Genomic DNA, 26,161 nt, shown 5'->3' with positions numbered 1-26,161 from the left:
AAAGGAGGAGAGGCCCCTTAGGGACCCCTTCCCCTTTGCGAATGGGTTACCATCAATTTGAAATTGGTGGTAACTGCGATTGTTTTGCGACTGCATTCACAAAATAATCATACATGCCTCTGCAATTCGGTATTAGGAGGGGACACCCCCTTGACATGCCCCTTCCTAATACCGAATTGGTATATAGGGGGTTATTCCAACTTTGGAGGAAGTGGTAATCCGTCCCAAAAGTGACGGTAAAGTGACGGATATACCACCAGCCGTATTACGAGTCCATTATATCCTATGGAACTCGTAATACGGCTGGTGGTAAATCCGTCACATTTGGGACGGATTACCACCTCCTCCAAAGTTGGAATAACCCCCATAGTGTCAAATCCAATTTGTGATTCGGTAACAAGTTACGAATCGCAAATTGGATACCAAAACTTTTGCGATCTCAAACATTGGGCCGTTTACGATCGCAAAAATGTTTGATATATCTGGCCCTTAGTTCTGTCTCAAGTTCTGCTAACTCTGTACAGGTTTGCAGACCTCAGTTGCGCAATGATATGTTACAGAAGTCCATGGACTTCAAATATCAGCTTGTAGTCTAAACTTCCAATCAAATTCCAAAATTTGGATTTGAATTTTGAAGTCCACAGACGTCCACAGCTTCATGCCTAAAACAGGTATAATTTCTTAACCTATTCTAGTGGAGAAGTGTGGCTCAATGGTTAGAGCGGCAGACCCTCATGCAGAAATCTGGCCCGGGGCCAGGGTTCAATTCCTGCCTCGGCAGGTCTTGGGCTCAATTTCCTTGGACCTGATATTTCTCGCATTGGTGCCTAATCTAATTCATGGGTCCCACTCTGTAACTCTGGGCAATAGCTTGCTTAATCTCCACAATGGCCCCAACAGCGCTGGGATGCCTGGCTTCACCTTGGAGGTTGCCCAGGAGTGGGCATCTCAGAGGGAAAAGCCAGGAGGGGTTCCATAGCGGTATGCGTACAGTGCCTTGAGCCCCTAACGGTGAGTAGTGCGCTATACAAGTACGAAGTTTATTATCTGAGGAGTTCTTCAAAAATGCTTGACGGATTAACACGAGATTAAAAAAACTCAGCAAAGGAAGCAGTTGCAGCCTTCATACCAGATTTTATGTTGATCTCTCCAGCCTTTTCCATAACCTTAGCAAAGCTTCAATATTTCCTCGATTCCACAAAGTACCTCCATGGCTTGATTCTCACCCATATCCTCTTGAGCTTGTACCCAGAACCTCTTGGATTTCACATTCACACTCCACAAAACGTATCATACATATACTGATGACAGCTGTACCTAAAATACTTCTCTCCATGTAACATCTTTCTCTTAGGTATCAACTTGGCAAAGTCCAGACTTGGACGATTCATCAGTGAAACATAAACTTATAAAAAGTTGAATACAACTCAGTTTCTTCTCATTGTTCCTTTATACTCTTCTAATCTTATACAATCATGGCTTCACTTCTTTCGTTACTGTATGCATCATATCTCTCAGTTTCTTCTTTGATTCAGGACTCTACCTTCACACTGGAATTAGTGGTCTCAGACCCTTCATTCTAGAACATGTCTTTTTTCTTGTTGTTAAATCTGTACGTCTCTCCACACTCACTTATAGCAGTTCCATTCTTACTGGCTTTCCTAAAATCCAGGTTGCTCCTCTGAAAGCTGTCTTGTGTGCAGGAACCCACCATATGTCTGACAGCCGTCCTTTCAACCAGATCACCCCACTCTATTACCCTTGTCTGCTTCTTGATTGAGGCAAGAAGTGCCTTCAATTTGATGTATTTAGACGCATATTTATACTCCATTTGCACCGAATTTGCATCATGTTTTTTGATGCAAATTCGGGGCAAAACTAACTCCATATTTATATTTTGCCATTAGACCTGCCTAACGTCAAAATATCGGAGATTGCACCATTTTTTAGATGCATGAACCTGCCTTGTGTCAATGAGATGCAAGGTAGGCGTTCCCATCTAAAAAATAGTGCTAACCCCATAGCCACAAATTCATCCCCGTGCTAAAATGATGCACAGGTGGGAGGAGGGGCTCAATAAAGGTGCAAAGCCTGCTTTAAACCATTATTTAACGCCAGGTCAATAGCAGGCATTAGGGGACCTGTGGACCCATTTCCATGGTTGAACACCATGGAATGGGTCCACAGGTGCTCTCTTCAAGCCCCAGGAACACCCCACCCACACCAGAGGGACACCAAAGAATGGGGGACCCCATCCCAGGTAAGTATAGGTAAGTATTTTTTTTTAAATTAAAGTGTCATTGGGGGCCCAACTTGGGGGCCCCTGCATGGCACAGGGTGCTGTGGCCATGCCCAGGGGACAATGATTCCCTGTGCTGGCCATTGGGTGGTGGGCATGACTCTCGTCTTTTCTAAGACAGGAGATGTGGTATGGATGGTTTTGCGTCAGAAAATGAAGCTAGGCCAGTTAGAGGCATTTTTTTTGCCTGTAACCAGCCAAACATAATTTTTGGTTCAAAGCCCCCTTGTCCCATACCACCACCCTCACCTGGCTAACGTCATTTTTTTTTATTAATACCCCACCCTTTGCGCCAGCTTGCGGCATTCCATCAATTTGGCGCCCGACTGGCACTCTGAAATGTCACAAGCAGACGCTAAACTTTTTGACGCAAAACTGCATTTGCGCAGTTTTGCATCAAAAAGTACAAATATGGGCTTTGGTTCATAAAATCCTTCATTCTGCCTTCCGTTGCTACCCCTCTCCCAAAATTAAATTCCTTGGTGATCATTTTTACTTCCGAAGCTCTAACATTCTCTTTCGTGAACCTCTTGCTTTTTAAAAAACAAGCAGCTGTCTCAGTCCTTTCCTGGTTGTGCTCCCAAAGTCTGGAAACGTATCCCTACATTTCTCTGCATTAATCTGTCTATAACTGCTTTCATTATTGGGCTACCACACCCCCTCTCCAACAGATTTCTGGATTTCAACATCTCCTTATGCTTTCTAGGCTTCAGGGAGGCTTTATCATATTCTGTTTGTTCTCCATATGCTACAGCTGATCTTCCAAGACCAACCATCGATATGTGCTGTATATCTCCTCTCCTCACTCTGTCATCATTTGACTTCTTTTGATTTTATTTGTACTTAGACTTAACATTTTTCTGCCTTCCAGCTGTTAGCTGTTAAATTTATCTGTATATTTTTGTTTCTATTTTCCTGCCACAATGTAAAATACTGTCAAGCCCGTTGGGCCTTGTACGCAAATATGACCATAAAAATCAAATAAAACTTTTTTTAAAGGGAAAAAGCAACTTTTGCAACTCCATATAGGGCGACAGTTAATAACAAAATAAAAAAAGTTTTTGAATGGACTAACCATATCTGTTTAACATAGCCTTATGACAGTGGCATATCAAGGGGCCCTTGGACCATAATTCAGGCAAGGAAAATGAGCCATCGGCTCACTCCTCTGCCCAGTACCCCAGCTGCTGAATTGTTGATATCTCTGCCCCAAGCTTCTTGTTATCTATGTGACCATAAATGTGCAGAGCATTGCTTATACCTTTACGCCCTACATGACGAGTGAAAGCATTGATTTAGCGTGACATTTTACAGTACATGAAGATGAAGAACTTCTAGTTCATACTCTCAAAGGCAAAAGGTGTAGCTGTAATGCTGTGTACCACTGTGAACATATAGATGTCCTCAAATAGAAAAGGCCGCTGAAATTGCACTCGTAATCCATTCATTTCTTTGTAGATATTAAGGGCCGTATTTATACTTTATGACGCTAAACTGCGCTAACGCAGTTTAGCGTCAAAAAGTTTAGCGCCGGCTAACGCCATTCTGAAGCGCCATGCGGGCGCCGTATTTATTGAATGGCGTTAGCCGGCGCTAGCAGACCGGCGCTGCCTGGTGTGCGTGGAAAAAAAACACGTACACCAGGCAGCGCCGGCGTTGGGGAAAATGGCGTTAGGGCGTCTTAAAAATGGTGCAAGTCAGGTTGACGCTAAAAAATCGCCTCCACCCGATTTGCGCCATTTTTAACGACGCCCAGACGCCATTTACATGACTCCTGTCTTGGTAAAGACAGGAGTCATGCCCCCTTGCCCAATGGCCATGCCCAGGGGACTTATGTCCCCTGGGCATGGTCATTGGGCATTGTGGCATGTAGGGGGGCACAAATCAGGCCCCCTATGCCAAAAAAAATATATAAAAAAAAAACAAATTTATACTTACCTGAACTTACCTGAATGTCCCTGGGGTGGGTCCCTCCATCCTTGGGTGTCCTCCTGGGGTGGGCAAGGGTGGCAGGGGGGGTCCCTGGGGGCAGGGGAGGGCCCCTCTGGGCTCATTCTGAGCCCACAGGTCCCTTAACGCCTGCCCTGACCCAGGCGTTAAAAAGAGGCGCAAATGCGGGGTTTTTTGACCCGACCACTCTCGGGTGTGATTTTTGCCCGGGAGTATAAATACGACGCATTTGCGTTGCAGTAATTTTTTTGGACGGGAACGCCTACCTTGCATCTCATTAACGCAAGGAAGGCGTTCACGCAAAAAAATGACGCTCTTTACTCATACTTTGGCGCTAGACGTGTCTAACGCCAAAGTATAAATATGGCGTTAGTTTTGCGCCGAATTTGCGTCGAAAAAAACGACGCAAATTTGCCGCAAACGAAGTATAAATATGCCCCTAACTCTGCCATAAGAGTACAATACCTCTTTCAACATCAAGCGTATTCACAATGAGTATGTGTGCGCCTAAAAGCCTTCTGCAGTTTAGTTAACTGTCAGCATCTAAATGATCTCTGAGAAAATGTATGTAGAAGAAAGGCTGTTGCATTGGCACTCTCATTTTAAATATATTTTCACAAACATTGCATGTCTTTGTGAGGCTGCAGTACCGTTTTCCATGTCTCGTACAAATTAGACAGAGAAAAAAGGCTAATCTGTTTGCATGTTGCATTAAAAGATAACTTTTAAAACATAGAATGCTGTTGTAGAACAGATGTATCGCCATCAACATTTAGCTATCCTTGTTCTAAATCTAGGGAGAGGAAAAAAGTCAGCATACCTTTGCACACCGAAAATGCAGGTAAAGGCTGCAGTATCTTTATCAGCCTATAGATGTCATTGTCTGCTGAAGAAAGTTTGGACTTCCAATACCTGCAATCATTTTTGTAAAAGCGCACTTGTTTGTGACATCATTGATACTATCATTGATGTATAAGGTGATGACTTTGATGTTATTTTTTATTTCATTTGTTAAGTCATGGTTGGTAAGCCTCTGGCTTGGGAATTTCAAGTGTTTTTAGACCTTTCATTATAAGTTTAACAACCCATTGTATTGAAGCTTCAACAAGGATATTTTTAAGGTATTTTTTTTATAAAACCTTTAGTAGTAACTTTTGTATAGCTATCAGGCATATATGGAGCCATTTTATGGTCATAAATGTAGGTCTACAACTTTGACCTTTTTAAATTCGGCTCACTAAGAGTAAAAACCTGTTATTCACTAATGTATCTCTTAGTCATGAAAAATTATTTTCTCACATTACTTGACTGACATTTCTGGGTTGATGCTGCCTTAGGACCAACCAGTCTTGAGCTAATAGTCTATTAAAAAGTGGGTGTAAAAATTGGGGTCCATGTAGACCACCTGTCATGCTCCGTGGTTGAGACTGCTTCCTGGTGGCTGACGGCGTCGACCAAGATGGCTGGTGTGTAATTCGCTGCATCTGGCTGTTCCCGGAAAGTTCAGTTCTTGCCAGGACCTTGCTCCCCCAACTCGCCTGCTCCTTCCGGAGCTTTGTGAGGAAATCTAGAGGGAGCCGCTTGCAGGGAGTAAACTGGCATACTCCCTGTTGTCATTTTGTGCCGCAGCCCATAATTTACAACTGAAGCGTCACAGATCCGGTGGGACGAGATTAATCGCTGCGGTGCTGCCTCCGCGCACTCTTCAGCCTCCATCAAATGAATCAAGCCTACACTGATAGAAGGTCAGGGAGGTCAAGCCTGGTGAGGTACTGCTACAATTGTTGCTAGTGCCGCAGCACCTTAGCAGCCCTTTTTCCCCTCTGCTAACATGGTACCTAAAGCAGCTCTTACGGGGTTGGAAGACAAGCAGGGGCACTCCCTTTATGAAAAAAGAATGCATTGCATATGGCAGCTGTTCAGTGGCTTATTGGTTTTTTTAAAGCCTTTTTAACGAATGCCAACACCTAAAGAATGCAAGTGTAAACAGGTGAAGTGGTGAAGGGAGAGCAAGTAAGCATGCAGCAGGTCGCGCAAGCAAGGAACAGCTGCCAATCAGCATATAAACAGCATAAGAGGAAAACGCAGCCAGAACTAATTGTACAGCCGTATACACAGCAGCTCCAGTATTATAAGAAGTTGGTGATTGCAGACAGTTCAGCAGCCTGGGTGGGATCAGTAGGCACCCCTGCAGGGGACGTGACCCTATGGAGTGTTGCAGAGGTGATCTGTGTATCAACAGATGTGGCTTGTGACCCCTTGGGACATCACTGATGTTTCTCTTAGTGTGCTTGCAAGATTAACTTTGAGCTTTGTTGTCTGTCACCTAACTTGCACTTACCTCACAAGCTTCCATTACCTGTCATCAGTAACAAATGCATCAATATTCACAAGATATCTTTGCAAAAACACGCCCGCTTGGAAAGACTGTAAGAAGCAATAAGCACCACAGCCACTTCACATCCACCTTGACACACAGACTTCAGGCCTCAGAAATGGTTCAGCAGATCTCTTCCCCTGACAAATTGCCAGACCAGCAGCCTCAGGAAATGGACAACGGGCAGCAGTAACGCTGCAATATCAGGCTGTCTCTGGGGAAGGTCTTGCTGAAGCCGACCTTACTGATCCTGCAGCACCAGAGCTGTTACCTGTGACTCTGCCATAGGAGGAGTTCGACAAGGGAAGACCTCAGACAACTATCTTGTGGTGTGTCTTAGCTCCAAAAATGCCTTATGTGGATCCCTGCTCAGCAACACTGCAACATCTAAGAGACAGCCAGTGTATCCCATGTTTTCAGCCACCAGCTCTAAGGGACCACAAAGAGAGGTGCCAGACCGTGTGACCGTACAAAATGAGGCCAGAAAGAATTGCAAATCCAGCAAGAACTCTGAAAAGATTTAGCATATTTCATTAGCCCTATCAACTTCTTCACCCATTACAGTTTCGCAGAAGACATTTGAAAATACCCAAAGGGCAAGTAGTAATGCTGTTGAAGATACTACATCCCCACAACCACAGGTGACGGCACCATCACAAAACCCTGGGGCAGTCGCGGCTCAGGCACCTCCAGTAGATGCAATCCTGAATCAAATATTAACTGAGTGCAATGAAGATCTCCTCTCCCAAGAGAAAGCCCATAAAAAGACAATCAACTGAGCCATATCAGTGCCAAAATCAAATTTCTTACCTCGACGGTTTCCCAAGTGGAACAAAGAGTCTCTGACCAAGAGGACTTTGGGCCCAAAAAGGAATCCACGACCCTCAAAGGATTCCACAACCCACAAACTTCAATCCGAATTGTCTGAGATACAAATGAAACTTGATGCCTCAAAACATAGATTGTGCTGTTCTAATTTGCGGTTTACTGGGATACCCAAGTGCCATGAATACGGCCCGGCAGTTGTCAAATTAATCACAGAACTCATCAACAAGCATGTATGCCAGAAGCTGTATCCCAAAACATAAACCTTACTATTACTCGGGCACACCTTGTCCCTGCACTACAACCCTCAAATTCCAAATACCCACGGACCATACTGGTGAATTTCAGTGACTTTCAAGTCAAAGAATGTATTCAGTTGAATGCCATTTGGGATAAAACATATCATACTGCAGAAAAGTACTCCTTCATATTTTTTTCTGATATGTCAATAATCGCTGCCAGGCGACATAAGGAGCTTAAATGCTTGATTAACAATTTCAAGAATCAGTGGGCCCTAGCAAGGATTCTCCAGCAGCCCACGTTGAAAGTCCTGTATAAGGCACAATCAGAAATCTTTCACTCTGTGGACCAGGCAAAGGACTTTCTATACTCCACTCAAAAAGCTTGAGAAACGGAGCTGGGTGGGGCGAAGGTATGTAGTGCATGATGTAATGTTCCGAAATTAGCTATGGATGTATGCTTTGACTTATTGGTTACATAGCAGACTGCAACATACTTAGACACCCCTGTGGACAGTCTCAAAAGTGCCATGTCAGAGCACTCATCAAGGAGTAATGGGAGGGAGTGGGGTGAGTAAGTGGAGGTGGGGGGGGTGCACTGTAGGGTGGGTGAAGGGCTGCTCCCAAGTGAGCCCTGGACGGTTGGGGCTCTAGGTGCAGAGTGGAGGAGGGCAGAGGGTCACCTTAGTTAAAACAAAGTTCTGGTAGAGAAGTCCACAAGTGTATTGCTGTCCCAAATAGCACTAGCAGTGAATGGCCTCAGCTGGAATTTTGAACTTCTACATTCAGTCAGGGCAAGCTCAATTAGCTTTTGAACAGGTCAGGAGGAAATCGGCCTAGCCTTTATGAATCCCCTCATTATAAACTCTAGAAGCCTTAGGGCAGTCTCCTGTAATGCCAACAGCATTAACAATTGGACCAAGTTTAGGTCCATTTTGGCATGGTCTACATCAACCAAAGTCCAGATCATCTTTCTCCAAGACCCAGATCATCTTTCTCCAAGAGACTCAATCTTAAGGCTCTGGCAAAGCAACTTCAAATTTCCAACTTTATCACTCACTCATTCTGCGTGTCAGTCATTGAGGTGGTTAGGGGGGTAGCTATCCTGATCACTCATGATTTTTCAGGTGAGGTGCTGCAGGTGGTGAAAGACCCTATGGCCAGGTGGATAGTAGTGAGTCTTGTGGCCAATAATCAGTTTATCTATCTTGTTCGTTTTTACGGTCCAATAGAGGATGATTTCTCTTCCATTAAGGAAGTTTACAATATTCTACTCCCACTAAATGGTCTACTGATCATTGGGGAGGAGGACTTTAATATCTCGTAGGAAAAAACAGCAAAATAAACCAAGGGAAGCACTCTTCCTTGCAGAACTCAATAGAGACTTTGCTTTAGTTGACCCCTGATGGATCGATCAGCCCAAAGGGAGAGAATATACTTGTTTTTCCAGGTGTTTCAATCCAGCTCAGAGAATTAACGTTTTCCTAATATCTCACAAATGGGATAGAAATAGGTCAGGCATACTCTTGAATCCTTTTTCTGATTACTCAGTCCCCTTTCTCGACATATCAATGAATGGTCCTCGGACTGATAAGCCCCAATGATTACTTGATAAGTAAATGCTAACAGAGGAAAGCTGGGTCATGATTTTGCCTTCAGACATTGAGGAATTTTTCTTTAGGAATATAGGCACAGCTTCTACGTTTGCAGTATGAGTAGCCTGAAAAGTTTTTTTTCAGGGTGAAGCGGTCTCCTTTAAGGCCCAAGTTAATAAGCTAAGACAAGAAGAGGCCGCAGCCTTACAATGCAAACTCGATCAAGCTGTTAGCAAGCACTCTGTACTTTGTACTTCAGCGTCTAAAGCTAAGGTCTCACAAGCAAGCAAAACTTAAAGAGTTATTATATGTCCAGGGAATTAGTTATATTAAACAAAAATACACTGTTCCAGTAAGGATATAGGTAGGGGAAACATTGTCAGGCACTTCTATATATAGGAGCTAGAACCCTCACACATCATATTAGATGTCATGCTTCATCATAGGGTAGCTCCTCGTCAGAAAGGCGCTGCAATATCTGACAGGCCCCACTAGGGGGCACTTGGCTGGAGATCTTCACTGATGATATGTGCCACGATGGAAAGCACATAGGAATACATTCAAACCTACTGGCAAAGACCAAGTAACAGACAGGAGAAAAGAAACAGAAAAGTTAAAATTTCTGCAGGAGCCTTGGTTTATTGAACGCAGCAGAATCCTGGACAAGATAAAAAAACAATGTAGAGTAAACAGGCGATAATGTACCCAAACTCTACTGAAATCGAGGTGGAGGAAACTTGCTTCCACCAGGACAGGTCAACATGTTTCACGCCTCACATTAGTCTAATCGGATCATATGGCGCTTCTTCAGGATCAAAAGACAACAATGCATTCTCCTGAACTATAATAACTCAATGGACAGTGTGCCAAGTATTGAGAAATTAGTGAAAAACAAAAAAAAAAATTATTTACTCACTATAATTTCACACCAAATAGATGTGATATAGAAGAGCCTGTGGATGAAAAAATAAAGCATAGCCATCATATTATTACAATAGTTCAACTGGTACAAAAAACAAAATTATGGAACTATGGAGGTAACAGACTGTCATGATGCATGTTAGGTTCTATGCCTCATAAGTTCTCGAACGGGGAGGTTGCAGAGATTCTAGGGTTGACAGTTGGCGGAGTTGGCCGTAGTTGGAGGTGTAGCCAGACGCCAGGTTGTGTCTTTTGCAGAACAAACTCAAAATTACAAATTAACGTGCTTCCGGCAACGTTTATTCTCGACATTTTTGGCGACGAGCTTGAAGGCACAACCTGGGTCGGCCCAGCGGTCGACACTTACACAGTGCTTTGGCGGCGGCAATTGCCGCATAGCTATCTTCGACGATTGCTGGGGAGAACGATGCATATCTGTGGTTCCTGATTTCAATTTGTGAGTCTGCGGCGGTGATTGCCGTGGAGCTGTTCTCTAAGACCACTTACCTCTGGTTCCTGTTGAGAAATAGCATCAGAGCTAAGTCATCGTCAACGTTTGCTGGGTAGAGAAGCATGCGGCGACCGTTCACTCAGAGGTACTGTAGAGTCGGAGCTCGCCTACACAAGTGTCAGGGGTGTGCTCTGCTTTACTTTTATTTTTGAAAAAAAAAAGTCTGCACACAAAGAGCTTCGCCAAGGCTGCGTGTTGATACGTGTGGTTCACACGGACGAGCCGGAAGATTTGACTGCTCACTTTCTTTGGTGTGTGTACACCTGTGGCGGCCATCTTACTTGTTTATTCTAAAGCAGAGTAAGAAAACTCAACTCCGGTTTGCACTTACATTCACTTTCTTCGGTGTGTGTACACCTGTGGCGGCCATCTAACTTGCTTATTCTAAAGGAGAGTAAGAAAACTCAACTCAGGTTTGCACTTATATTTTAATCTAGGCTGTTAACTTATTCTACCTATGGTGGCCATGTCACAACAAGGAAAGGAAAAGAAAAGGTAATAAGAGGAGTATTCATCATTTATATTTTCAAAGACTATATTTATTGGACAGAGTTGGTGGTGGCATGGCTTATGTTGGGAATATTATTACACCACCGTTTTTCCGACAGCAAGCAGGCCAGCTTGACATTTGTTGGGAGGATTGGATTGAAATTTTAGAAAACTACATTATAGCACTTGATGGTCAGAGCTTTTCATCGGCTAGGAAAAAAGCGATTTTATTTAGTGCTCTTGGCAATGAAGGGCAGCGAATTTTTAAGTACTTTCCAGTAGCATTAGGCCCTAATGGTCAGCCTATGGATGACATATACAAGGAAGCTGTGAAAAGGTTGGAGAATCGATTTGCAAAGGAAGTTAACTTGGTCATGGCCAGATATAAATTTTATACACAGCCTCAGGGGGAACATGAGTCCATTGATGAGTTTGTGGCCAGACTAAGGGGGTTATTCCAACTTTGGAGGAGTGTTAATCCGTCCCAAAAGTGACGGTAAAGTGACGGATATACCACCAGCCGTATTACGAGTTCCATAGGATATAATGGAGTCGTAATACGGCTGGTGGTAAATCCGTCACTTTTCCGTCACTTTTGGGACGGATTAACACCTCCTCCAAAGTTGGAATAACCCCCTAAGAGAGCTTTCTATTAAATGTTGGTTTGGTAATATGACAGAGGAGTTGATCCGGGATCAGCTAACTGTGCAGTGCAGGGAGAAGAAAATACAAGAGAGACTCTGGGCAGCAAAAGACCCCGCTGTCATGGAGGCCATTGAAATGGCTAAGATAATCGAACAATCGCAAAGGTGCATGAAAGAACTTAGGCCCTCATTTTGACCTCGGCGGTCTTTTTTCAAGACCGCGGAGGTACCGCCGTGCTGAAGACCGCCAGTGCAGGTGGTTTTCCGCGTGGCGTATTATGACTGCTGGCAGTCCTCTCTCCTTTTGCGGACAGAGAGCCGCCAGCAGCCATACTGGCGGTCTGCGGGGAAGTGGAGGTTGCTCCACCTCCACCGCCCCGTCATCAGAACACCGCCCACCGAATCACGTCCCATGATTCGGTGAGGCGGTGTTCTGGTGACGGGGTGCTGGTGGCGGAGCAGCCCTCATGGATCCCGTCCCCTCCTGGAGGATCAACGGACAAGGTAAGTTGATCGTCCGTTAGGGGAGGGGGTGGGGGTGTTGTGTGTTGTGTGCGTGCATGGGGGTGTGCGTGTGAGTATGTAGAGGAGGTGTGTGAGTGCGTGTATGCATGCGGGGAGTGTGTTGTGTGTATGGGAAATGTGTGTGGGTCAGTCTGTGTGCATGTCTGTATGTGTGCGGGTATGTGTTGTTTTAGTGTATGTATGCGTGTAGGGATGTGTGTATGTGCATGTTGGGGGTGGGGGTGGGGAGGGGATGTGTGTATGTGCATGGTGGGGATGGGGGTGGGGAAGGGGGTCCTGCCACCTTTGGGGGGTGGCAGAGGGGTGGGGGGTGGGGGGAGGACTCGGGGTGGGGGAGGTGGGTGGGAGAGACCCCTATCAGTGCCAAGGAAGGAATTCCCTGGCACTGATAGTGCCTACCGCCCTGAATTTCGTGGCGGTTCCAAACCACCCGAAATCCATGGCGGTATGCAGGGTCCTGATACCTCCGGCGTTCTGGTGACGGCCGCCGGGCTGGAGACCGAAGTCTCCAGCCCAGCGGTCGTCACCGTCCTGGCTGTCGGAGTGGAGAAGTGGCAGATGACATAATTCCATTTATTTTTCCGCCGCCACTTCTCCCCCGTCCGCCAGGGTTGTAATGAGGGCCTTAATAAAAAAGACAAGACAGCTGATGTTTCAGTGGCCAACATGGATCAACAGGACAGTGTTGACAATGAAGTCTGTGCAATCAAGAGGAGAAAGACTATGGTCCGTCCAGTAATAAGGGGGAATACAATTTGTTGGGTGCTAGGAGCAAAGGGGACTGTAGCTGTTGCAGTAACATTTTTCATGATTCTGACTCGAAGAAATGTTTTGCCAGTAACAAACTGTGTAGGAGGTGTGGTCGTAAAGGCCACTATGCGAGAGTGTGCAAAATGAACAAAGGTTCTAGTGTGGGAGTGGTTGAGAGTGCAATGGGAAGTCTGAGTACTGACAGGGTTCTGGTAGTAAAGGAAAGTCTCAAGACCAGGGAATTGGCCTTTATGGAAGAGAAAGGGAGGTTGTCTAGACCATCAGCAATTGTTAATGTGTGTAGAAGGAAGGTTGAACTAATGGTGGACTACGGATCCATGTACACTATCATACCCAACTGTGTTTTCAAAAAGTTGTGGCAGAACGTTAAACTTATGCCCAAGGACATAAACCCAGGGGGGTATAAAGGTGAATCCATAGACATTTTGGGGTACATGGAAGGTAGTATACCGTATGATTCAAGATGTACCCAAGCTAAAGTGTATGTATCAGTCGAGGGGCCGTCAATCCTGGGGTGGATGCATCAGTTTGATTTGAACATTATACTGAATCCCCGAGCTCATAATCAGGTGTTGGTTGTGGGTAAACTCTCCCTGGAGAAAGTGTTGTTTGAAGCAAAAAATGTTTTTATCAAGAAGTTGGGATGTCTTAGAGGGTATGTCCACAAAGTACAAGTAAAGTCAAATGCCACCCCGGCACAGCACAAGCTAAGGCGAGTACCACTATCAGTTCATGAGGGTTTGAAGAAATTGTTAGCAGAGATGTTGGAAGATGGTGTGATTGAGCCTGTTGAGGCGTCAGAGTGGGGTTATGATTATGAAGGGTGATTGTTTTGTTCCTCCTGTGAGTTTGCGTTTCCGGATCTTTCAGCAGGCCCATGAGGGCCATCTGGGTCAAGGACTGACCACCAGGAGGGTGAGGGCAAACTTTTGGTGGACAGGGATGGACAACCAAATTAAGGAATGGGTGCGAAATTGTTGCTTATGCAAAGAGAGTGAGAAAAGACTGGTTCTAGAGAAGTGCGAAGGTGGACACTTAGAGGAGCCTGGAAAGACTTGGCATACTATCTGTTTAGACATTATTGGACCATTAAGGGAATTGCCTCCAGACATGAAGTTCACAGTGGTGGTTGCAGATATTCACTCAGAGTGGTTGGTGGTTGAGTTCTTAAGAGATGTCACTACAAAACCCACCTTTGGAGTTTAAAAAAAAATCTTTAAAGAGGAAGGAGCTCCACTGGTACTCATTACAGACAGTGGCACACAACTTACTTCACATGACATGATAAAGTTTTTAAAGGCTTGGGGAGTTAGGCATTCATGCACTTCATTATATAATCCTAGAGGGAATGGCATGGCTGAGAGAGCTGTTAAACTACTCAAAGGAACTTTGCAATTAGCATTAACGAACCAATGTGATGTCAAAGAAACAGTTTTAATCATGGTGTGGGCTCTCCGTACCATGCCACATAGTGTTACCCAGAGGATTCCTTTTGTGGACATGAGAGAGCGATTATCTGGCACCAAGTTAGTGCCAGCTTGGTTGACGGAAATCTTGCATAATCAGACAGTTTCCAATGATTTGGTTAAGTTGCCCAAGAAAAGTGTGTTACAAACTAGTGTGCGAGTTAAGGGGGGAGACTGGGTCAAAGTGAAGTCGGGAAGGACATAAGGAGGTTTGACTAAGTTCAGGGGTCCTTTCAGGGTCCAATGAGTCAGTACTTATTTTGTGATTTTGGAGAATGGTGAAAGGTGGAATTTCAGAAATGTAGCCTTATATCAAAAAAATTGAATGATTGATGGGATGACTGGTATGGAATGTGATGAAGGTTGTTCGGGAATAATGTTTATGGATGATGATGAAGTTGTTAAGGAGAAAAGAGGAATAACGTTGAATGATGGTACAAAATGAATATGGTGGTGGTTCAGTTGAGAGTGTGAAGGTACCCATGCTTGAGAAGAGGATTAGAAAACCACTGTCTTACTTGGAAGATTTAATTAGGTGAACTACGCTTTTTCCATTGTAAAAGCTTATCCTCGCCGTGATATGTTTAGGGGTGCCATTTTCGGGTTATCATTTTTATTCTTCATAGTTTTGTTCTGTATCTCTTTATTTTTCTGTTATTTCTTATTTGTAATTTGTTGGTGAACGAGAGAGGATGTGTCATAATGCATGTTAGGTTCTATGCATCATAAGTTCTCGGAGGGGGAGGTTGCGGAGATTCTAGGGTTGACAGTTGGCGGAGTTGGCCGGATGTGGAGGTGTAGCCAGATGCCAGGTTGTGTCTTTTGAAGAATAAACTCAAAATTACAAATTACTGTGCTTCCGGCAATGTTTATTCTCGACACAGACCAACCTATGTAATAATTTTATCACATTAGATAATCCGTAAAAAAAATACAAAGATAAGAACAGGACACCGCTTACCTATCCTAATTTAGAGAGTATGCTCCATGGGACAAGGCCTGCCACTAGGTTGACGTTGTGTCTGGAAAGGACAAATGGTAAAAGACAAAAAAAACACACTCTGTTGTCATAGGAAAGGACCTAATGTATAAAAGTAGTTGTATGTTGTGCAACAAAAAGAACTACTCTGAGAGTGAAGTCAACAAAAAATCATTTGGCATTTTTTTTTTTTAACGTTATGCAGTTAAAGCCGTCCACTGCACTGCCTGGTCAAAAAATGTCAGCAAAAAAAGTTTTCATGCGTTGGTAATATGAACATCAGAGGCGTCCCTGTGGCCACATATGGCCACAAAATAAAGGCAAAACGCTTATTACATGGATGCCTGTCAAGTAAGTGAACCACATAGAGAACAGTCACGGTGCAAATCCAAATCAATAAGTATGCATAATCTCTAAGGCGCTAAGTTGCCATAACTGAGTTGCAAGGTCTTAAATGGAGATACACCAGTAAATAAAAAAATATTCATATTACTCACTACTTGACGACGTCAGTAAGTCCGGAGACCTACCCCGGGGCCACGCTCCCGAAAAGTGTAGAAGCGAACGCGGCTCCCGGTTAAATTGGTAGGACGTCAGGAAGAGAGCCCAATCCGTGGCGCTCCCTAATTGAAGAAGGCTGGCCTCCTAATCAGGAAACGGACAGAGTAAACGGACTCATTGATCCCTAAATGAGGCGTGTAGGTAGACAAAAACGACAGACTATCATCGTACTACCTCTACTAGGTGGTTGGTCTCCTACACAGTAGTAAAAATAGAAAAGGGGCCAAAAGGCCCTCATAACGGCGAACAAGTGAAAAATAAACGATGGACTGCCGTCGTGTCGCCCAAGACACCACAATCAATGCAAATAGAAAGTATCAAATTGGCTACAACGCCCAATCATTGGCGTTTGTCCTGCTTGGTAAGAATATATCAAAACCAAGGGAATCTTTTGATGTAGAGAAAAATATAAGAAAACAACGAACTTCTGTTGCTTCACCACAGGTAAAAAAGTGGATAATAAGGATAAGTATCCCAAGCAAAGGAAACATATGTGGTGCTCACAGAACCTAGAGGAAATCATCTCCATGGATACATACTGGTAAAGAACAAAAACAAAAACTGGGAAGGTAATCCAATAAGTGGTGGAAGATAGTCAAAAAGGGGCAAGGGAAGAGGAGCATTCCAGGGTAGATACCAAAGTAGCCACTCGGGAAAATGACCAAAAATGGAATATCAGTGTGTTGAGTCAAAAAATAAAAGCCTCCTCTTCACAGAAAGAGAGCCCAAGCCAAGGTGAAATACTGCCAAATAGGTAAAATAGGCTAAAGGGTAGGGAACTGATGGAAACAAAGGAGGAGTATCATGACTCAGAGTTTTTTTTAAAGTACTCATCGAGTAGAGGAAAAGGTCAACCATGGTATGTCATCATTTAAATCATGAAAGTGAGTCCCCAATTTAAAGACCCAATGTTGCTCCATTTCTGGAAGGGACTTAGCTAACCAGAACACTTGGGGGCATATTTATGATGCCCTACTGCCACCTTGCACCACACTAACGTCATTATTTTTGATGTTAATGTGGCCCAACGCAGCCGAAATCACTGCGTCGTATTTACAGAGTGGCGCAATGCATGCATTGCGCCACTCTGTAACCCTTTGTGCTACATTATGCCTGTGCCAGGCATAATGTATGCAAAGGGGGCGTTCCCCCGGTAGGGGAGCCGGAAAAATGGCATAAGGAAATCGATGAGATTAACTTGGCCATTTTTTACGGCACTTTTAACGCCTGCTCAAAAGCAGGCGTTAAAAGGGGGCTTCCATTCTTTAGAATGGGGCCCTATGTACTGTGCAGGAGTAGTGCCAATATTTTGGCACTACTCCCGAAGAGTACATCAAAAGCACTATGAGAAATGACGCTATTGCCCCCTACTCCGCGCCATAGTGCACCGTATTTTAAATACGACGCACACATGGCGGCGGTAGGGAGGTTCTAAGAGGCACAGGGAAAGTGGCGCTGCACTCAGTGCTCTCTTCCATAAATCTGCCCCTTGCTTTCAGAAATATTACAAGGAAAGCGAGCACGCCGGGCAGTTTCTAACCTGGTCCATGAAGGGAAAAAGTAATAATGAGTCCATCTAAACAATCTTCAAAGAGGTTAAGAATCTAAGGGTCACGCAACTTGGCCAAATCGGCAAAGTGTTGCTTGTGCATTATACAGGCCACTTTAGTCAGTTAAATCTTGGAAGGATGTGAGGTACCTGCCTCCTTCACGGAGGAATTTATTTTCAGCTTTCTTGAAACCCAAACAACCTGGCTCCTACCATCCGATTAGCCTATCAGATCGTGACTACAAGCTTTTTGCTAAGATTATAGCATCTAGGCTAGCTCCAGCAGCCCAAACTGTAGAACATTACGACTAAAGGGGATTTTTGCCCGCACAGTCGATTTTATCCAACACCAGTTTTCTAGTGCAGTCAATTGACTATGACTCAAACAGTAAAATTAAGGCAACCATTATTATGCTCAATCCCAAAAAGGCTTTCAATCTCGTACAGTGGGAGGTATTGTCCGCTATTCTGCTATCTTTCGGATTTCCCTCAAAGCTAGTCCAATTATTGGAAAACTTGTATGAAAGCAAAAATTTTAGTCAACTCACAAGCTGTAGGTCTCTATCAAAAGAGGTACAAGACAAGGCTGCCCTATGTCTCCTGACCTCTTTACCCTCTTCATCAAGCCTTTGGCAGGCGTATTAAGGCAAGACCCTCATATTAAGAGCCCCCTCCTAGGAGCACTAAAGATCACGCTCTTCACTGAGGATGTGACCCTTTATTTAGGCGCCGAAGAGCAAAACAACCTCAACGCATTTCCTAAAATCCAGTCATTCATGGATATTGGGGGTTACAAGTTAATCATGCTAAGTCTGAAGCCCTTTTGTTCAACCGTACTCCCTCAATTCTACACATTGAAATGAGGCAGCACTGCTCTGTTACTCGTCCTGGGAATCTATGTTGCACATAATTTTGCTGATCTTTTCAAATTAAACTACACTACCACCCTTCATAAGGTGCGAGGTCTATTGCTCCATTGGCAACTCCTGCCCTTGACCATTATGGGGTGTGTAGGTTTAATTAGAGATTGCCTTCTCCCATTATTCATTTTCACCTTTTCGAATGTCATAGTTAAAGTTCACTAATCTTTTTTGTCAATGAGATAGACCAAGCAATACATTACTTTTTATGGCAGGGGAAGAAGGCCCGCACCAATTTCACGACAATACACTTGAATATAGAAGACTGAAGGCTGCCACTTCTGCACATGAGACAGTATTATCAAGTAGCCTTCTTTGATTGACTCATTTAGGCAGCTTCAGTTCCAATTATTTTTATCTTCAGTGAATGCTGCAAGGAGCCGACATTTGGGTATCTGTGTTTTTTTTAAATCCCTAAGTTGCCCAAGTGTACCAGATATAAGCTCCCACACATTCTTGTGCGCAGATTTACAAAATTTAAAGAAGAAATTCAATTTCCCCTGAGAATTCACGTGGTTATGGATACCCTTAGAAACCAGAGTCATCAAAGAATAGAAAAAGACAGGGTTCCCTAGATTTAGCAATTTTATGCTGGCTGGAAAATTGAAATCCTTGGAACAGCTACCCACTGGTAATTCTGTTATTTCTGCCGAGCTAACCTTCTCCTATCTGCAAATTTGTCATTATATATGCCACAATTAGATAACAACTACTCCACTTGCGGACAGTGTCAGTAAAGCCTATTTTGTGAACAGACTCTTTGGAATAGGCAACTGTTACCGTCTGCTTCATCAGCAATTGCGGGAAGGATCTTTCCCCGCAGCACTGCACAAGATTACAACCTCCACAGGGTGTAAGATAGATCTGAACTCTTAGGGCTGTTACAATCTAATGGCTCATAAAGCCATTCGCTGAGCACATTTTAAAAGAATGGCCTTTTATTCCCAATGGCTGCTATACTACACCACGAGTCACATTCAGAAAGTGTACCCTTCCAACTCTGCTGCATGTTTCAGATGTGGATATGACAGAGGTGACTGGCTGGATGTATGTTGTAAATGCCCTTGCTCGCTATTGGAATAAAATATTTTCAGAAATTAGCAATAAAGTACAGGTTCACGTAACCCCAAACCTCCTGGAGCCACTATTTGGTATGTCATCCCCACACAGGCAGTCTAGCTTGAGACAGCAACAATACGCCTATATTGCCTCCTTGTTTGTCAAGTATTTAATATTGCAAAAGTGGAAGCCCCCCAGAAATCCCCACTTTCGAGTCTTTGACAAGCAAAATGAAGCAGATTAAGCAGTGGGAAAAACTGTACACATAAAGAATCGGGGCCCTTAAAAAATCCAGGGATATTTGGTGTGACGAGTCAGACCAATTTTTCGTTTGTAGCCTTTATTAGCTTGTGCGGCTTCCTTTCTCATTGTTTGACTGAATAATAATTTTGCTATATGTAAATCTTTTGAACCTTTAACCATGACAATCATTTTGCGATTGACCTTTTTTACCTGATCATCAAATAAAATATTTAAAAACACAAAGATTGGACTTGTTTATGAAAAGGGACATTCAAAGGTAATGGACATTCCATATAGCTATATATACGACAGCAGCAGAAATGTGTTACTGTATCACTTCAGATGTGTGTGATATGCAATACATGATTTTTATCCTCCGTTCTATTTCACATAGGTTTTCATCCTTTCTCTTCTTTCCTCAGGTGCCAGTAATCTCGAACTGGAAGAAGTTATTACAAAACTTCCTTTATCTTCCACACCATCCGTTGATGTTAGTTCCATATGCGGTTCTGTATGATAGAAATGACTCCATACTGTACTTGATGGAAGACCGCCATGTTTCAGGTAACACTGTTGTACAGAGTGTGGTAGTGTGTGGCTGTACAGCAGTTTGCCATTTCCAATTCCTGTTGTCCAATATAGCTGCATAATTTAGGAATGTAAACAACACAGGTATCACCTCTTCATCACATGCAGGTGAGACCCTCCCAGAGCACCATGCATGTTAAAATGCGTGTAGACAGTGTGAAGGACACTGAAAAGAAATGTCATTTAAGCTGCCACCTTCCTTTGGGTTCCTAAAGTTGTGAAGGAACAGAGAACATTTCATTTTTTTGTTTCATTATAGTCTTTGGGATATTTTTCTTCTTGGAAGGCCTATGGACGTTGCTTGTCTGGTGACTGACTACTCCCTCGCCACTCGTGTTTGGTGAAGGTCAATACCACCCACAATATTACACGGGATGCAGGCAAGAAAATGTTAATTTATGCTGCTCTTGGGTAGCTATCTGGGATTGTTTCTGATTGTGAAAAGATGGTTTCACCATAGAGGTTCATCTGCATAGTTAAATTTTAAGATCTTTGATGTGCACTCCCCTTGTTTTTAGTTCAAAAGTATGATATAGCCTGTATGCAAATCTGATGAATGACAAATAACACAATTGATGATGCTAATAAAGAGAGTGTTTGAACAAGTTTAACCTGTGACCTTGAGTCTGTCACAAAGCCATAACGCTGATTGACTCTGATTTATTAGTATGGATACCTACATCTGAAGTGTAAAGAAGAAAGTTGTTAGCGTATTTCAGCTAGAAGCCATAAGGGGATGAACCTTGGAGGCTGGTCAGGAAACGCTCCTAGGAGGTGCAACATTCATTTGGCTAAAGTGTACCTTCATTTCGACAAATCTAATTTGGCTCCTTTGTTCTTTGAAGTTCCCAAAGGACCAATCCCTGACAGCATCAATTTCTTAGGGCCTTATTTAGTTTGGTGGGCTTCCCACCAGCCACCAGAGTGTTAGGCATCATTACTTCAGCCACCTTGGTGGACTACACCTGCCTTATTTAGAGATATCTGCTGTTGTGGCAGCGATCTTGGTGCTTTTGAAGGCGGCTCCACTGAAGACCCTGAAAGTTTACTGAGCTGTTGCCACGTTTTATGCTGCTGCCGAGCAAACCTTTTTGTTTAAAAAAAAAGCACAGAATGCCAATGACTGTGATACCTTGGAAGATTTCTGCCAGGATCCTGGTGTCATTTTGTTTATATTCAGGACCTACTGGCTTTCCTTGGCAGTTTTCAAATGGGAAAAAAGTACATCAAACCATCCACTGTAAAAAGGGTCGATGGTCTGAGGTAGTTCCACTGTCAGTCCCATGTCCTAGGCAGTCAGTGTACGGTTTCTGCTGGTACAGCCGGCAGTGGCACTGCTCGCAGAAACATGACAGTCCTTCTGACTTTGGTGGGCAGGGTACTTCACAACATTTGTGGCAGAGGATACCGCGTCTGCCTAACTCCAAATGAGGTCCTTAGTCTTAAAGGGGAAAGTATCTTTAGTGATCTTTTTCAATAAACGCAGCTGAAAGAGCTCTTCAGTGAAGATGACTAGTCAATGTTTGGCACAATTTACAAACATATTGGAGATATTTATGGAGTCTTAGAATGCTTTTCCTCCAATTCTGATTCTCTAATTTGTAAATCATGCTTGTTTATTTACCTTTATTAAAACCTTTGTGCATCCTGGCCTGAATCTAGGTATTCTAAAATGGTTGTGATTCAGGTACCCTTCCAGTACAAAACCTAAGAGTATCCTTGTATGTCAAAACCTGTGCTAGCTGTCACACATACAGTTTTACAATAGGTGCAAAGGTGTGTGCATGATACTAAGAAGCATGTTTGTGTACCAAGCAGGAGAAGAGAGTTGCAGAAGGCCATGTTTACTGAATATGGCTCGGCGCTGCTCCCCACCCCCAAGCACAACACAGTGGAGCAACATTGGTGCTGCCCTATGTAGTGCCTTTTCTTTTTTAATAAACCTACCTCATCATTTAAAGTGCTGGCAGCCTGAATACTTCTATCCAGTGGTTGAACGTTGTATTATGTAATATGTAGTTACCTCTATTCACAGATTGTTTTACCTATTACCATTGTTATTCCCTGGTTTCACCATACACAATATTCCAGCCAAGCACTCTCTCTGCCAGCGTCATTGCTGTGCTCCCCTTCTGCTCATCAACACTTTCATGCTAGAACACGCTTACATGTAGGCAAGCCTTTTCTCGTTCTTATGAGAGTATATTTGCTGTTGGAAGACCTCTTTTCTGTTTCATTCAGTTTTGTATTTCAAAGACATTTTTATTGCAGCTACCATTTTCTTTTTTGTGTCTTTTATCATGTATCTGTTGTTTTTCATACACCTATTGTATTTTGTAGAGATGTTGGGTTTCCTATCGGAGAGGATGGGGGCTTGTGTCTTTTTAGTTGAAGGACATTGTTAAAATTACTTTTTGAAATCAACATTTCATTCAGGATAAAGTATTTCTTTCTACAGCCGCATCCTGGGCCTTGCAGAAATTACTTTTACTACTCCAGTCCGGAATGTGTGGGGCAGAGTACTTGCTACCGATCCTAGGCATTGTACTATTCACTACACACATTACATTCCAAATAAGGGATGGTCACAGATCATGGTCATAGCACTCTTTATACCACAATATGCAATAAAATATTATGGTGAGTTTTTAATGTGACTTCATCAAAACATAGTTTATAGACAAAAGTTTCAAACCAAATTCCTTTTCAACCGAATCTTTACTTTTTTATCTATAGTCTGTGTCTAAAACACCTAATAATGAAAAGGTGAGAAAAGTACAAATAAATTCATTTATCAAACACATACAAAATCTTATTATGCTGGTTCATTAATGTTTTACATGTTTGGAAAGATCTGCAACTAGTATGTGGGTGTGTGTGATATTGGCTTGGGTGTGATATGCACAGTGCAAATAGAGCTTTTTCCAAGGCTTACAACTTCTAGTCCATAGTGTAGTATGCATCTAGTTGTGATAAATAAATGGCAGAAATTGATATTTGCAGCTAAAACTGTTCCACATCCCAGGCAGATATAACACAGATATTATTATTTAATTAACAATTATGTTTTTTACTCTTCCTCTGAAATATATTAAAACTATTTAAAACTCATATTGAGATTAGGCCTGGACATCATTCAAATAGGCCTGTTTTGTGGTGATGTAATTCACTGATTTGGCACACCCATACTTGGTCATTGGCTCGATTTATCTTGAGAATAAACACCGTTAGTGTTGTTTCTGCCTAAGTGAAGATGACAAGCAAACTGGTGGACATCTTGAAACCTAACAAACACTTGTGGCTGGGGTGCCAACCTGCTCTGGGCAGGCTCTTCTGTTTGGCATCACTGGCCTGCCGGCACAGGGCCTCCTAGGCACAAGCCATGGCTTCATCTGCCTCTCATGGGGGAATTACAGAAACTGTTCAGCCTGCAGGAGCCCCAGACTTCTCCGCAGTCCAATGCCACCCTGCCATGGTTAAGGAAGGAGGCCCTGCCAGTGCCTGAAACCCTAGCCTGCGAGCACCACGTCTGCCAGGTGAAAGCTATGGCTTCGCCTGCATCTCACAGGGGTAATGGGAGCTGTTCAGCCCACAAGTGCCACAGATTCCTCCATGACGCAACGCCATCCTGAGTTGGATATAGAAGTTGACTGTGCTTGGTGCTTGGAGCCCGGTGGCAGGAACCCAGCCTTCCTGGTGAAAGCAACAGCCTCACCCACCTTTCACAGGGGATTATGGGAGATGCTCAGCCAGCAGAAGACCCAGACTTCTCCGCTGTCTGATGCCACCGTGTTCTGGGTTGGGAAGGTGATCATGCCTGATTCCTGTAGCCCTAGCCCTCAGGAAAAGGGCTTCCCAGACAAACACCATGGCTTCACTTGCCTCTCATTGGAAATTACTGGAGCAGTTTAGCTTGTAGGACCCTCATACTCCTCCCCCACCCAATTCCATCCTGCCCTAGGATCTGCCCGGTGGCTGGGCCATCACAGGTGTCCCATCTCAGCTCCATACCACGGACGGACACAAGAGTTCTCCCCAGTCTGCAGCCAATATGTATGCCCGGGGAAGGGACTGTCACCCCAGCCCATTGGCTAAGGGTCCCCCGGGCCTCTGTGTTCCTTGTGCCCAAACCTAGGGAGCTAAGAAAGGTTAAGGGCCTAGACGCCTGCCCTCACCTCTTGGGTCTGCTTGGGAAGCTGTTTTCCTTGACTATTAAGCTCCCACAAACTGGAGCCTTACAAAACTCAGTGGGGGGGGAGGGCACAAGTTAGGGTTAGTTGTGCCAGCCAGCCCTCTGGTCATCTGGTGGGCAGCCAACGACTTGTAATCTGGTCAGCCAGTCTGGCAGTCTGATGGCCTGGGTCGATCTACCAACCAGAGTGCCCATGCGGCAGCCAATCAAGAGACCAGCGCTCAGGAAGCACTGAGCCATCCACCAACAACTCCACTGGTGGGTGGCTCCCTGTGACACTACTGGCCACAGTCAGAGTAAAAAGCTTGGCTCTGACTTTCAATAGATCACAGAGAGGTAGCTGCTCTGCTACTTATGAAACCCTAACCCAGAATCAGACCATCTGCAGTTGTGTTAGCACGGGTGCCCCACAAGCGTGCAGTTCTCTAAGGGCGATGGAGAATGCCCTTTTCCATTCGTGCTCCAGTTCTCAAGCAAGCAGCTCTTTGAGCCCTTAGTCTCTCCATGGCATTGCAGCATCCTTATGGTTTAGAGGGGATTCTGACAGAAAGTTGTTTAGTCATAATCCCACATATGGTAGCATCACCCCATTGGCTCTTCAGTCAAGCAGGTACACCAAATGTCTGAAGTGACAATTTTGTTGTAATGAATAGTATTGCTGTTCCAACAACTCATCACCAGTAGGGTAAAACTAGCCTCTCTCACAACGCTCAAAATCCAGCTCATGTTCCCTATTAGTAGGTGGAATGCTTTGTGAATTCTGCTTCCAAATGATAGGAAGAACTGACATTGAAGGATCAAGAAGAGACATTATTATGAGTGCGTGGCCACAATGAGCCGGTTATCCCTGTTGTGACTTTTCTGACACCTCCTGCTTGAAACCCAAAAAGTCAGAGGTTTATGAAGCCCTACTTTCATGGTCTGTATTCATACTGAAAATTGAAATCAAATGAGCTTTTGTCCTCCTGCTGAGTGGGAGGTTTCTGTCCTACCTGAGATTGCCTTTGTATACGTGTGTTATCGTTTGACAGGTGTACCACCCTGTCAAACTCCCCACCTGTCATTGTGCCTGAAGAAGTTTTCTAGAAGCGAGAGACCCACGCGCCCCCCACCTCCCGCCAACTCACTGGGTAAGTAAAAGAAAAAACAGTAGTAAGAGTTTTAGTATTTGACTGATGGTCCAATGGCCTCACACTTTTCCTACATATCTCATGTTTCTTCACAGTGCCAGAATGGAGCCAAGCTCTAGAGAAAAAGTTTTCCTGCTGAATCTGCCAAACCTGTTCCTTTGACTGTGGTTCTGCTTGATAGTAGATAGAGAAGTGGGACTCTCCTTCATCTATTTGGCGTGTCACTAATTAGATCTGCACCCATGGAAGCTCCACCTGGGCCCTCAACCCTGGCTTCCATGTGAACTACAGCGACCCTCCTCTACATTGTAGCTTAGACCCCCTGGTT

At 44.0% G+C, this 26,161-nt stretch overlaps 1 protein-coding gene across 1 annotated transcript in view; it reads left to right on the top strand.

The window, feature by feature from the left end:
* The window catches only part of LOC138300326 (uncharacterized), a 160,522-nt gene that overhangs the window by 103,461 nt on the left and 30,900 nt on the right, over positions 1–26,161 (top strand). The window contains exon 5 of the mRNA XM_069239556.1: positions 20,346–20,487. Coding sequence (XP_069095657.1) covers positions 20,346–20,487 — 142 coding nt within the window. The remainder of the gene's footprint in view (positions 1–20,345; positions 20,488–26,161) is intronic.

This window comes from Pleurodeles waltl, chromosome 6, assembly GCF_031143425.1.
Source record: "Pleurodeles waltl isolate 20211129_DDA chromosome 6, aPleWal1.hap1.20221129, whole genome shotgun sequence".
Classification (NCBI taxonomy): domain Eukaryota; kingdom Metazoa; phylum Chordata; class Amphibia; order Caudata; family Salamandridae; genus Pleurodeles; species Pleurodeles waltl.
This window is presented reverse-complemented; position numbering and strand designations above follow the sequence as displayed.